This window comes from Pieris rapae, chromosome 9 (genome assembly GCF_905147795.1).
Source record: "Pieris rapae chromosome 9, ilPieRapa1.1, whole genome shotgun sequence".
Lineage (NCBI taxonomy): Eukaryota > Metazoa > Arthropoda > Insecta > Lepidoptera > Pieridae > Pieris > Pieris rapae.
Window position 1 is genome coordinate 531,584 of NC_059517.1, and position 14,071 is coordinate 545,654.

The 14,071-nt window shown below is 32.1% G+C and overlaps 1 protein-coding gene across 1 annotated transcript in view; it reads right to left on the reverse strand.

Annotated features, from left to right (window-relative positions):
• Positions 1-5,004, reverse strand: part of LOC110992585 (Kv channel-interacting protein 4) — a 147,155-nt gene extending 142,151 nt beyond the window's left edge. Inside the window, exon 1 of the mRNA XM_045629357.1 lies at positions 4,858-5,004. Within this exon, the coding sequence (XP_045485313.1) occupies positions 4,858-4,876 (19 nt within the window). The 5' untranslated portion in view covers positions 4,877-5,004. The remainder of the gene's footprint in view (positions 1-4,857) is intronic.
• Between the last annotated feature and the right edge of the window lie 9,067 nt (positions 5,005-14,071).

Here is a 14,071-nt window from a genome sequence, read left to right on the forward strand (position 1 = left end):
TCTCATTACTACTAAAGTAAATCTCTACGGGGCTTTTTGACTAATAACACTTTAATGACAAACAAAATTTGTTAGAAATTGAGTTCAGTGCCCGGGTGAATGCAATCTCACAACAAATGGAATTAAACAATTATTCAAATGAAGGCTCGTTGGATGAGGATGATATGCAAATCACGTGGTGCGCACTCCGCAAAATATAACGCTAATCGTTCCTGTGGGGATTATATTGAAAGTAAATTTTACCCGCCTTTTATTTGTTTTTCATCCATATTTAATTTAATAGTATATAAGTAAATATTGTAGTCTATCTGCCTTCCTTGATATTTCAATACTGGTAATGAAATCTCTTTAAATTCAGTATTTATATTAAATTATTGAAAAGATTTAGTCTACATAAATTAATACGCCATTATAACGACCTATTATCTTATCTAGTTCATAGTATTATAATTAATTCAAAGGCACATTTGTTAGTTAAGATAGAACGATTTTAATGAGGAGAACATTTTATTTTATTTGTACATCAATTAAATGTTATGTTGCAGAGTATTTAGTATATTTAATTGTGTCATCATACGTTAAGCACTATTACGAAAAAAAACTTTATTTCTAATATTTCTAAACTAATATTCTTATGTGTTCAAACAAAGACACAAGCTACATCAGCTCGTATTAGATAATCCAGCTCTTAGCGGTCTCTAGAGAGAGATAGAGGCGTCTAATATACACACAAATTGCACTATTTCTTTTCATATCCAGTACATGATAATATAGCATCGAATGAAAGAGCATACTTCAAAAGGAATTCTATATTAAACTTTATTGATGTTGACGACATATTCTCATATGAGATATAAAAGCAGTGTTGCCTGTAACTCAGTGGCTAAGCGTATGATTCTCAACAATCAAAGCGTAATTTCGAATTGCTAGATTTTTTCCGTCTGCAATTAGCACTTGCTCGTTAATTGAAATAAAATATTTAGAAACCAGCCTGTTTTAGACTTAAAGATGCACAAAGGGTTGATCAGAGCAGACAATTCAGAGGACTATTTACTTTATACAACATGGCGTCACATTACAGTTTCTGTTTCATAATCATCTGTAAATACAAATGTAAAATAATAACAAGTAAGGAATCAGCCTCCTGTGCCTGACACACGCCGTTCACTTCTTCGGTCTAAGGCAAGTCGGTGACCACACGTAGTAATCCTTGACCGTTTGAGCGAAGGTTAAATGCACATATAGAAAGAAAGTCCATTAGTACTTAGCCAGGTATCGAACCTATAATCTCAGTATGAGAATCACACTCTAAAGCTCATGGTACGCCGCCATGAGAGAAACATATGCAGCAGATTACTATATTATGATATTGATAAATATTGTAACAATTGATTTTACATTATTCTTCAAAATAATATATTTCATAAAAATCATACTTTTGGCTGTAAATATTTAACCCACTCTTTCTGAAGTCTAATTTTATGCTAAAAGTGCGAGTTGTACCAAAAATGTTTAGAAATTTAATTAAAAACTGTACTAACTATGGATTTCATTAAAACTTTATCTCTCGTTGTAGTTCATAAATTATAGTAATGAAAAACGCCTTTTAATGATTTTGTAAACTCGAAAACCAAATTCGTTAATTGATCTTATACCTTAATTCTTAATGGTGCATTTCATCCCAAGGGTAGATAAGGTTTCGGAGGACCTCAAGGGTGTCGTACAAGTTTGTAGGAGGTTTCGCACTCAACGTTACTGTATACACTTCCTCACAATATTCGTAGGCATTTCTAGACAAAGTGTTCAGTTTAAGGTTCACCTATTTTATTAAAAATGTTAGATGTAGTCAGATTATTTATAGCTTAGATTTTTTACATAAAAAAGGTAATAAGAAAAGAATTTCTATTGAGTTTGGCCGTAAACGCAGGAGATTGTATAGAGACACAAGCACTTACTAAACCATATATCTCGTATTCCAATGTGATGGTTTTTCAACTCACTTTTTGTGTAATAAACCACCTAAAAACTAAACCAACATACTTTAATTTTGTTTACATTAATTCTAATTATGGCTATGTTAAGCTATTGCATAGATTAAAACGCGGGCTTTGAGCGCAGTGACTAAAAAAATCCTGTAACGAAAATAAAAACCTAACACACGATGACGTAATATAGGCGCGGCCAATACACATTAGAGCGGGACATAAAACAAATTCTAAACCAATTAATAATTTATAATAATAAAATAATAACTATTACGAAGAACTTACTTTCACATAGCCAAATTAGGTATTACTTATTTAGGCAGTTTTTGTAAATTTTTGAACCTTTTTGTAAATACATATTCTGTATTCCACCATTGGCTATATTGTAGTGTTTATAATTATAAAAAAAATTTGTTTAGCTGTAGGATTACGAAATAAATAAGATGGAGAACATTAAGCACTCTCTAAGTACAAATGATCTAAGCTATTTCGTTTGTTTCACGGCCTTTTGAAATGTTAAATACTTGAAACACATATTAGCGTTTAAAGGTTATGTGCGGAGGGAGGAGATAGGGCGCGTGCGAATGGACTGAAAGCGTCTTGAGTCAGCGAATGGCTGGCGTAAGATGGAATTGCGTATACAAAAATAAATTAACTTTAGCACTTATAGCGCGCGTAGCGGAATTCGTTACCTTAATCGTTATTCCTGAAAATTTGTTGTCGTAACTTGTATAATTTAATGACAAGATTTTATTATAGATAGTATGGTTATGTTGTCTTTGGGATTGGATTTTGCTAACGCAATGTGGTTTATTTTTCGGTAATGGCACACATATATTATTTTTTAAACTGCTATCAAATTAATTTAATTTCCTTTTTTTAAATTTCCTTCTATTTACGTTTCATATAGTTTATTATGCTAGATAAACTTTACTACATTATTTTAGAGTGCAATAGCAATTTGGGTTCACTATTAAATGAATCGTATTTAAATGTGATTTTTTTACATCATTTCAACGATACTTCAAATGCTTAATGGCAGTGATGGTCTCTATTCTAGTCTAGTCGGACTCTCCGTGGACACTGACTCTAAAAAAGAGATTTTTCGAGCATAGACTCCCGGGTAAAAGCTATTAATAATAAAATAATTTATTCTACCAAGAAACAACTATAAATTAAATTACGTGAACAACATGTTCAAAGGTTCCTTAAAATTTGTTTTTGCGGGTTAATCTTGAATCTCGGGAAAATCTTAAGGAAATTTGGTTGGACATTTGCGACGTCATCAATTTTGAGGGGTTGTCGAGTCTTTAATATCGAGTCTCGAAATATTAGAAGGAATTTACAACATAATATGTAATTCAATGATGGATTGCAGGAACGCGAGAGTTTGCAAATTGCTTTTACTTTGATGCTTACGTACTGGTTTTGGAAATTTAAAAGGACTGTGTCAACGGAAATTCAAGTTTTTTCTTTTACAAGATACATTTTATAAAAACATTAAACAAAATAATTGTTGTTTCTTTTTTTTTTATTTTTTTCCATCATACACAACGCAAAACTACACAAAAAAATCTAATGTCATTTTTCTTCGGAATAATCTAAGGAATAAAGTTTATTTAAATGTAAATGATTTAATTAAAGAAACGCTAATATTAATTCCTCTCAGTAAGAATATTTTTAGTTTCTTATACAAACTATGTATATATATGTATGAAACCGCCAGTCCTTAATCAAAGACATTGGGTCTTATTACACTGTCAAATTTAATATAATAAAACAAATAAGTGTTTTAATATCAGAGTAAACTAGGCCGATTTACTTTTCATAAATGGGTTACGTTTTTCATTTAAATACAAATTAAATCAGGTTTTATTTAAATTGTAATTTACAATTTTAAATGTCTTATTTGAATTATTGATTTTCACGGTAATCATATCCCAAAAAAATCTAAAAATAAAAGGATAATCTTGATATATAAGTAGCACTATTTGAATTTAAGATGACGAACAAAGATGGTTTCATCTAGAATCAAAGACTGAGAACCTTTGATCATTGTTGAGTGCCACCTCTGCGATTCTGTAAGTGCATGCAAGAGTAGCATCTGTTTGTTGTCGTCTGTGATTTGTTAAGTCAAAGTTGTTGACGTATTCAAAATATAGTAACGATTTAGTTTTAGTAATACTAGTACTTAAAACATACCTCTTTCACTCAGCATGCAGCCATCTTGAACCCCATACGAAAATCAATATTTAACAGTTTTCATAATTATAATAATAGTTGATTGCTATGAAAAATAATCGAGAATGTAAATGCGTTAGTTAGATTATACTATTAGATCTAGTCAATAGTAAAAATTAATGGGTAAGATTAACAACATAAAACCAACTTATATGAAATAAAAAGTCATCAATGAAAAGCTTGTTCTTCGTGAAAACACTGAATTACATACATAACTGGTCTAAGAACGTTTTGCAAGGAAGTCATTAAATTTACACTCCAGTGCCGGCACAAAACAAATCCCTGCCAAGTCACCCTCTCTTCGTACAATGGAAAACTTTGTAATTACTATGGAATAAGTTTTTGAATCGTAATGAGATCCCTTTATTGGTTTTCGATATACTTCAATGCCCAGTTATAATAAGTAGGCACTTGGCTTTGAGTAACTTCGCGTATTGTAGACATAACTAATCTTTTCTCTTTTAATAAAATAATGCATAATTTAACACTAGCCTCGAAACGAGACGGAAAAATACATATTCTATATATGTATGCCATGGTTTTGTATTATCCATTAATTTGTCGTCACATAATCTCTTTTACTTGCAAAATAAACTGTCATAATTCCAAAAAGACTAATAACGCAACTCACCAACGATCCAAAAACACATTCAACATCCACGTCTAATGACACAATGTTATAAGATACACTGTCAGCAGGATGAACAATATGAACATTTTAAAATACGTCACGTCAAGTTACACCTAGCACAAACCCGTGACACGTGCGCCTGGGACAGTGGGCAGCACCACACTGGCAGGGATGCTGTCGTTGCTATGATACACCCACCCTCAGATCGGCCGCCGCCCTAGACGAGTGGAGCCGTACAACCTAGTTTAACGTATATACAATAATAGCTCCAGTTATTTCCTGATAAAACGATGTTGATATGTTTTGTGTTCCCGTCAATTTACGTTTTGCGAGTGCTTTTGTTGATATGTTCTTGTGCAAATTAAGGGGTTTGTCTTTTAACAAAATCCTGTAAGCATTGGTTCGGATGAAATGGTTTCATTACTTCTACAGGCAAAGAGGAATTAATTAAGTTTTTTAAATCGCAATGCCATTAAGCATATACTTATATATTCACAAATAACCGAAACTGATAAAAAATATGCTACTACAATATCTTTAACTCTTGTTAACCAGTAGAAATACTGGTCTTTCCGATTTCTGTATGATTTTTAAATATTTTCCTGATGTTCCATTCAGTACCTAAGGTACGCCGTTGATATTTGGCTCTTAAACATTGTGGTTTTCGCAGAATGCTTTCCCTCGCCGCATCAAGTATGAGTTTTTGACGCTCACAAAAATTTGGTGCATGGTTGAAATTCAAACGCTTCATTGAGAATTCTTGAAAATACTGACATACATAAATGCGATAGAGAGTTTCACGGCTTAAATTTGTTTGCCTTTACAGATATAACAATCTTACATATTTCGTTATCCCTCTATTACGAGTTATTGTCAAGGAGACGTCCTGGAGTGGTTCAAGGACGCAACATTTTCATTTGTCAATGTCTATTGTTCACCTGTATCTTCAAAGAACAATGGCAGCGAGATAATCTGGTCCAATTCTATTAACGTAATTGTATTTGATTGAGGATAGAGAACTATAAATATACTCTGTTGGGATACTACTCTTTCTTATTTATAGTTTGGTATTTTATTAACAAACAAACAAATATTACCTATATTAACTTTCTGGTCTTAAATATACATTTTTGTACATCCCTTTTAAGTTCTATAACCTGTGTTATTTTATTAATATATTAGTATTATTCGACTTCGATAAACTGTGTTAATTATTAGCAAACTGCCAGTGCTGAATTTCATGCACAAAACATATTCACACAACAACATTCCAGTTAGAATAAGAACTGTCTGAATCGAAATTAATTGTTAACCAATTATACTAAATATATATGTTTTTTATAGCGCAGCGGGCAAACGGAAAGGAGGCTCACCTGATGTTAAGTGCCCATAGACACTCTCAATGCGACAGGGCTAGCGAGTGCGTTGCCAGCCTTTTAAAAAATTCTACGTTCTTTTCTTGAAGCAGCCTAAGTCAAATTGGTTCAGAAAGATTTAACTTACAATATGAATTACTTATTTATTAAAATTAGATTAGTAGATTACATATTAGCAGGCATCGAAAAAAAACCGTTCAATTCAGTGACTTATTAGATTTGTCACGAATAAATTGTGAATGAGAGATCCAAAAACCTCCATATGAAACTGCAATAAACCTTCAAGAGCCTATAAAAGCTATTAAAAGGGTCACAAGAAAGGGCCGAATAATCGATGGTCGGAAAAAACGTAGTAATGTACAGGCGCGGCCCATCAATTAAGTGATGTCAGGAAATGGGGGAATGAATTTCGACGTCGCTTAGGTGACCTTCGAGATTGATATGGTGGTATGATGAGCCTTATTTTAGCGTACCTATCATATTTTAAGACGCTGTCAAATTTTTTTATTATATTTACAATATGAACCTTCCTTGAAGGAATTTTCCTACTGGAATCTTAATTGAAATATGCTGGTTAGACTGAAAAAATATAAAACACATACACAGAGACGTACAGTGATTTCGAAAATGTTATTTTTTGGGGCCTTCTTCGTCTCTTGTGTTTCTTAAAAATACAGTACGTATTCGTATGCCGAGTAACGATTGTGGAAATAAACTACGTTCGTTAGAATCGGTACGATCTTTCCTTGAAAAAACTTAAGTCACATTGGTTTTGAAGTAAATCAATGGGTTCCAAAGATTTTGATGTCGTATTTTACTATATAGGCAAGAAGAAGTTGATGTTTCTTTGAAGAAAACAATGTTGCAGCTCTCTGAATTCAGGACCTCATAAATAACGTTTTTATGTTGATCAGCAAGGATGTTTAGTTAATGTAGTATGATTGATTATTAATATATAATATAAAGGTATTTCGCACAACTAAATGTTTACCTGTTTTGTACACTAACATCTCAACCAAGTTTAAACGTATTTGCTCTATGAAATTGCAGAACGTAAATGGAATTGGCATCGATTTTGTGTTGTCGTTGTTGTAGAAACCACTAAAGTACACATATTGCGAAAGACAGTTCAATCCGCTAATATGTATAAACTTTCCAAACGAAAATCAGTGCCCAAGTGTATGTAAGTTTCTTTAGTCTTCATGAGCCATGACCCTACGACATGGATACGTTTCAATGAAAATTTTGTTTAAGAAAGTAGTAATCTATACTAATATTATAAAGAGGAAAGGTTTGATTTTTTGTTTGTTTGTTTGTATGAATTGAATAGGCTCCGAAACTACTTGGCAGATTTGAAAAATTCTTTCACTGTTGGAAAGCTACATCATTCCTGAGTGACATAGGCTATATTTCATTTTCAAAAAATAGGCATCCTTACTAAAATTACGATAACATTAACATTTGTTTATTATTTGATACAATTCTAACAGATGGCGCTGAGTTAAAGGTAGTAGTTTGGCAAGACGACGTTTGCCAGGTCAGCTAGTGTATATATAAAATTCTCGTGTCACAATCTCTCTTCGCATACTCCTCCGAAACGGCTCGACTGATTCTTATGAAACTTATTATGCATATTCAGTAGGTCTAAAAATCGGGTAACCGATAGATAGTAATATCTATCTTTAAAACCCCTAAGCGATAAAAGGTGTCCATCCCAGCAATATATTTTTTAGACATTTTTTACACTATAGAACTAAGTACAAACCTTAATTTTCAACACCTCTACAATTTACACCTATTTTTTATATGTTACTTAAAAATGTATGACACGAATTCTGAGGTTAATATAGAGAAAAATTTACAGAACAACCTAAAAAGTTTTTATTCCGGAAAACCGAGCAGTCAGCAAATGTTACCTATATACCACCATTTTAGTATATACCTAAAATTTACTAAAAAAATTAAAAAAAGTTCGCAGGGGTAGCTAGTATATTATATAATATTACTTAAATAAAACTATCCGTTCACATGTCTTTAATTCCGTTCTGTAGTTTACGTTAATAGACGTTTTTACGCTAATGTAAGCACGCTTTAACGATTTTTATAAAATAATTGACATACAATATTAAGTATTCAAACCATAAATCTCTAATCAATCAAATATCTTTTTTACTTTAATATTTCAACGGAATGTAAAAATAAAATTCTGTATCTCAATGAATATCTTTTTTGTTCCAATATTAAAAGTATGTAGATAAGAACGTACAAATCGTCGGGAAATGTTATGGCAGTATGATTGATCACCACGTGTGATGAAGGTTTTAAAGTTTAGTAGGTAAGGGACGGTTATCTCAGGGTAATACACTACTTCGTAACTTTTATATAATGGCTTTTGTTCGACCGAAGGAAGGTGCGGCTAGTTGTAATTTGTTAATGCCTTCCATACATAACACAAATATGATGTCTGCAATGATATCAGTCACACACATCGCAATTTAAGGACGAAGAAAAGAAGAAATGTTTCATGCTCCGTCCACTATATCGTATCAATGAATATATATGTAAACTATGAGTGATTCGAATCGTTTACGACGGAGTTTGTCTGCATCTTCTACAATGGAGCGTGTTCAGCATTCCAGCTGAGTTTCATCGCCGGAGGTAAGGGAGGATACAAAATTTCACCGGAATCACCTCGACGGCCGTCGTTCCACAATTGAACGTTGTTTTAAAGCAGTTTAGGCCGTCACCAATATGTGGAACCAGCTGCCTCCAAGGTCCTTTTAAAGAGAGCGTAACAATTTTTTAAAAGCCGGCAACGGTCGTTCGAGCCTTGGCAACAAGAGTGTCCATTGTATCCCCTAACGTCAGATGAGCTGCCTACCTGTTTGCTTGCCTGTAATAGTATATGTTCTTACATTTATTAGGGATTTCAAAGCAGGTTATCCGTTAGAAAGAGCCGTTCAATAACATATTTATATACCAATAACATTGGTATGCAAATCATAGCGAAGTATTCCACGTGTTTGTATAGTCATGCCTGTAGGTAGTGTCACATCAACAATCATATTATAACCTTCATCGCAATTAACATCCTATTATCATATAGATAGAGTTTAGTTTAGCATGGAGCGTAGATATATGTCTTAAGGCAAGGACATGCAACGGAGTTACCTGAATTAATTGAATTTCTTGACGACAGCATGAGGCGATGCCCACGGAGTGTTTACTTTGGGGACAAATTGCTCGCAAGCTGTTATTACGACGGGTTTATGGCAAATAAGAAGATAAACAAAGATTTAAGATACTCATACGAAACATAACAAAGGTTTTGTAATTAAGCGAGGACTTAAGTTATGATATATTTTTCAGGTTTCTCACTCTTCTTAAATAGTGGCTGAGCTGCGGAGGAGTACAAATAACATTATTGCTCTTTAAGAGTTGGATGTATATCACTAATTAAGCTTCCCAAAGGACAGAGCAGAGAACTCGTAAATTGCTAACTTACATAACAATAAAAGTGTTAGAACTATATTTTTTTTGTTTTTGGAAATTCTAGACTAGTCAATAGTTCATTCTAAACTATTTTTTTATTATTTAATCAGTTTCATTTATAAACGTACCTCAAATGGCGATTAATATATAAGCCTTATCACTTTAGTATTCCTTTGAGATTTAGAGAATAAACGTAAAAATTGACGTAACTAAGTTATTTATGTACTATCACACGTATGGGTAAAAAGGATAGGTGAACAGCAGCAGCTAACTCTGATATATATTATGATAGAAAAAAGATAATATTTATTTCGTAATCCTAAAGAAGGTAAAAAGTTAATTAAAATTATGAAATACGGTTATACCTACTTCGACTGTGATGTGTGATCTGTGTGATGTGGAGTATGCTCATGATGTAGTTTATAATAATAATAATAAATCGTTTATTTGCCAAGATAAATGACAATTAGATCGATCAACTACAACATTTATTTAGCGCTATGGATATTCTAAATAATCCATATCCCGCGATAGTTTAAACATGTCAACTTATAAATAGTGGTAATTCTCTGTCCGGGCTGCACGATACAATGGCGTGTCTATCGTAAATATATGTAAATAAAACTCAATGTGCCTTTTATTATTAAAAATTAATTATGATGATAATAAATTTAACAGCGAAAATAAATAATCAATAAGGGATGCCGACAGATTTAAATTTGATTGAATTTCAAACAAATGACGTGGAATAAGTGATACCTGTATCTTATGTTCCATAATGAACATATTTTTTTTTTAATGAAGCATACTACATAGTACTAGTACTAATTACAATATGTGAAAATATCCGTATACGAGCTTGAATTGTACACAAATGAACAACAGATATCGATTTTGTTGTGAAGTTTGTACAACTACGGGAGTAATCTAGGTTTGTTACCAAGTTTCTGGAACGTGCTAAAGTTACTTAGACTGTTGGATTACACGCGCTTATTGGCTAGCTTATTTAAGTTATCAGAATATCATACGCGAGGATATTTCAGAATAACTACGTTTTCCTTAAAGAAAACTACAACTTACCTTAATAAGTTACTCAAACTTATTAAGGTAAGTTGTAAGTAGGTAAGTTGTTGTACGCAAATAGATTTCAAATGAGTGTTATAAATTTAAGAAATATATTTTCCAATAATCTACATTATAGACAAAGACAATGAAGAAGAGAATGTATATAAACCTTCTCTCTTTTTGATGTTATTTTAAAATTCATAACTATAAATAATATACCTGTGGTCGTAGGTTCGATCCCGGGCTGTGCACTAATGGACTTACTTTCTATGTGCACATTTAACATTTGCTCCAACGGTGAAGACATCGTGAGGAAACCGACATGTCTTAGACCCAAAAAGTCGATAACGTGTGTCAGGCACTGGAGGCTGATCACCTACTTGCCTATTAGATTTAAAAATTGATCATGAAACAGATTCAGAAATCTGAGGCCAAGACCTAAAGAGGTTGTAGTGCCACTGATTATTATTAAATATATATATGCACATATTTCAATTTTAAAGAGCCAACCTCTCGCACTTATCGCTGTCGAGCGTAAAGAGTTTGAACACATGGGAGAGAAATGCTCAAGGTATAGAGAGATGGATGGTTGGAGGAGGCTTATAATAATAAAATAAAATAAAATTATTTATTTCAGACCAATTAATAAGTCCATATGTTGTACTAGATAAGAAATCTGTTATTACTGTTATTTTTATTAAGTGTGTGAACCTTTTGTAAAGATGAATAATATTACAAGAAATAAATAACTAATATTATTTTACCATATGAGGTAATTACTCTGTTTCACAACCAGAATAACAATGCCGTGCATTAGTTGTGATATTAAGACGAGACGGTTACCATAGCAACAAGTGATCGTGGCACACATCTTCACGTTCAGGCTGAGTTATTGCCCAGATTATTTCGCAAAAGCTGTTACTTATTCTTGACATATGAAATTTCATATTAACATTTAGGTGAATATTGTCATATGTTTAGCATATTCATAAGCCAGGGAATTGTTTTCATTTTAAGAAGGTATATGTTAATACTAATTAAGGAGTTTTTTTGTTTTTATAGTTGCCTTTTCCGGGTAAGTATCTACGAGTAAGAGAGTAAAATTGGTAATTATTAAAATAATCAATTAACTAGCAGTTAAAAGCCTTAAAGTTTCTACTTATTTAAATTAAGGGAAAAATATATTTCATTTACTTTACTTCTTACTTTTTTAAATAGTTATTTAAAAAAAAACAAACATTTAAACATTTTGAAGAAAACAAAAAACTAAATCAATTTATTCAAAAATTGGTTCAATAACATTCTAATGTAATTTAACTTCGAGTCCAGACGGACAAACACGATAATCTTATCCCGAATATAATCAACATAATACCGTTATACCTAAGAATACATTTCGATTTTTATCTAGAATGCAATGAACTGAAATAATTTCAAATATTGCTCTAAGACCTAAGTTATTTGAGAGAAACATTTCAATGAAACGTAGTAAGTTTGTTATTAAATATTTAGGTAAAATGTTTTTAAAACTAATTCTGAATCTTGGCAGTAATTATAAATATCGAAAGAATTTTTTGGCTGGTATTTAATTTACCTGTGCATTATTTCTCATCTGGTATGAGTGTGTAATGTGTATATTTTTATATAATTTTGCTTCAATACTGACTGACTAGTATAATGGTGAGTAATATGATTAAAATGAAATAAATCAATGGCACTACAACATTAAGTCTGGGCCTCAGATTTCTGTATCTGTTTCATGATCAACTGTCAGTCTAATAGGCTAAGTAGGCCTCTGCCTGCCATACGGTGTCAACTTTTGGGTTTAAGGCAAGTCGGTATCCTCACTATGTTTTCCTACACCAAGCGAATTCGCACATAGTAAGTCCATGGGTGCACAGCTGGGAATCGAACCTACGACCTCAAGGATGGCACGCTGAAGCCACTAAGCCAATACTGCTGAAATTTAATTTTAGATAGTTATGCTTTCATTATCATTGGCAATAGAACTTGATAAGGATTAATTTAAAGATAGTTATGCTTTCCATATCATTGGCAATAGAACTTAGATACAGCATATTAAAACATTGGCAAACATTTTTCTTCATGCTGATGATGAAAATTCAAAATTTATTTTATTTCACGATAAACAAAGTATTTTTGAAGAAAAATAAGTATTATTCCTAGACAAAGTGCCTCTATGACAATGCTATATTCATTCGTATAAAATTTTACTACCTTTGCCAGTAAGACAAACAAATCTATAAATTTTAGGATTTTGAATGAAAATGCATTTTTCTTCGCTTTACTTCTACATTTCCAAAATTTTGTTTACCAAATTTAAACTACCTGTTTTTAAATAACATCATGATGTTAATATATAAATATCTATATATTGATTAATTTTATCTGGCATACGAAAGTTTTATGGTTGGCTCGGTTGAGTCGGTATTATATATTATATATTATCCAACGCTGATTTGTGCTTAAAGTACGACACGCATTAACACTAGCATCGCGTAAAATCTAAGTGCCATCGCCATGGAGGTTTCACCTGGTATTTTAAAATACATATACAGGGTTGCCAGCATCCTTGGGAGACTGTATCACTTAACATCAGATGAGCCTCCTGCTTTGCTTAGTACTAAAGTCATATAATGAACTTAAGAACGAAGTATAAGAAGAGTTTTTTTAATATCTTTTAAAATATATTAACAGTCTCCGGTTATGATTATAATTGACTCTTGCAAGGAGAGGTAAGTTTGAGTAAAAAATTATTTAGCAATAACAAAAGTTTTTGTAAGAGAATTATTTTAAGCCATTAAAGAGAACTCGAAAGTTTATCCACTTCGCTAGCGTAGCACTTCTACGCCAAGCGTAGAGGCCGACCCACCTTGCATTACAATAGACTGCGTTTCAAATCAATCCTTTAGTAGGAAGCATATTCAACAATTAAAATAAAAGCTTAACATTCTCCAATATAAAATTTAGCTGTTGTTTTTACCAAAACTAGTAAACCCTTTATTAATAATATTATTACTACTTTGGTTAGAACGCACCTCTAAACAGGTTGTAGAAAAAATATTCGTGGCTTGTTATTCAAAGATTCTTATATACATATATAAGAATCTTTGAATATTATCACACAATATATCACAGCCCACAATTTCAATTAAAATCCTAGCCATTTAACTAAACGGCGCCGTTTAACTAGCGGCCTGAAAGATGTTCAGCCAGTTGATCAAACAGCTAGGAAAATGACTTGGATCGATGACGTTTCA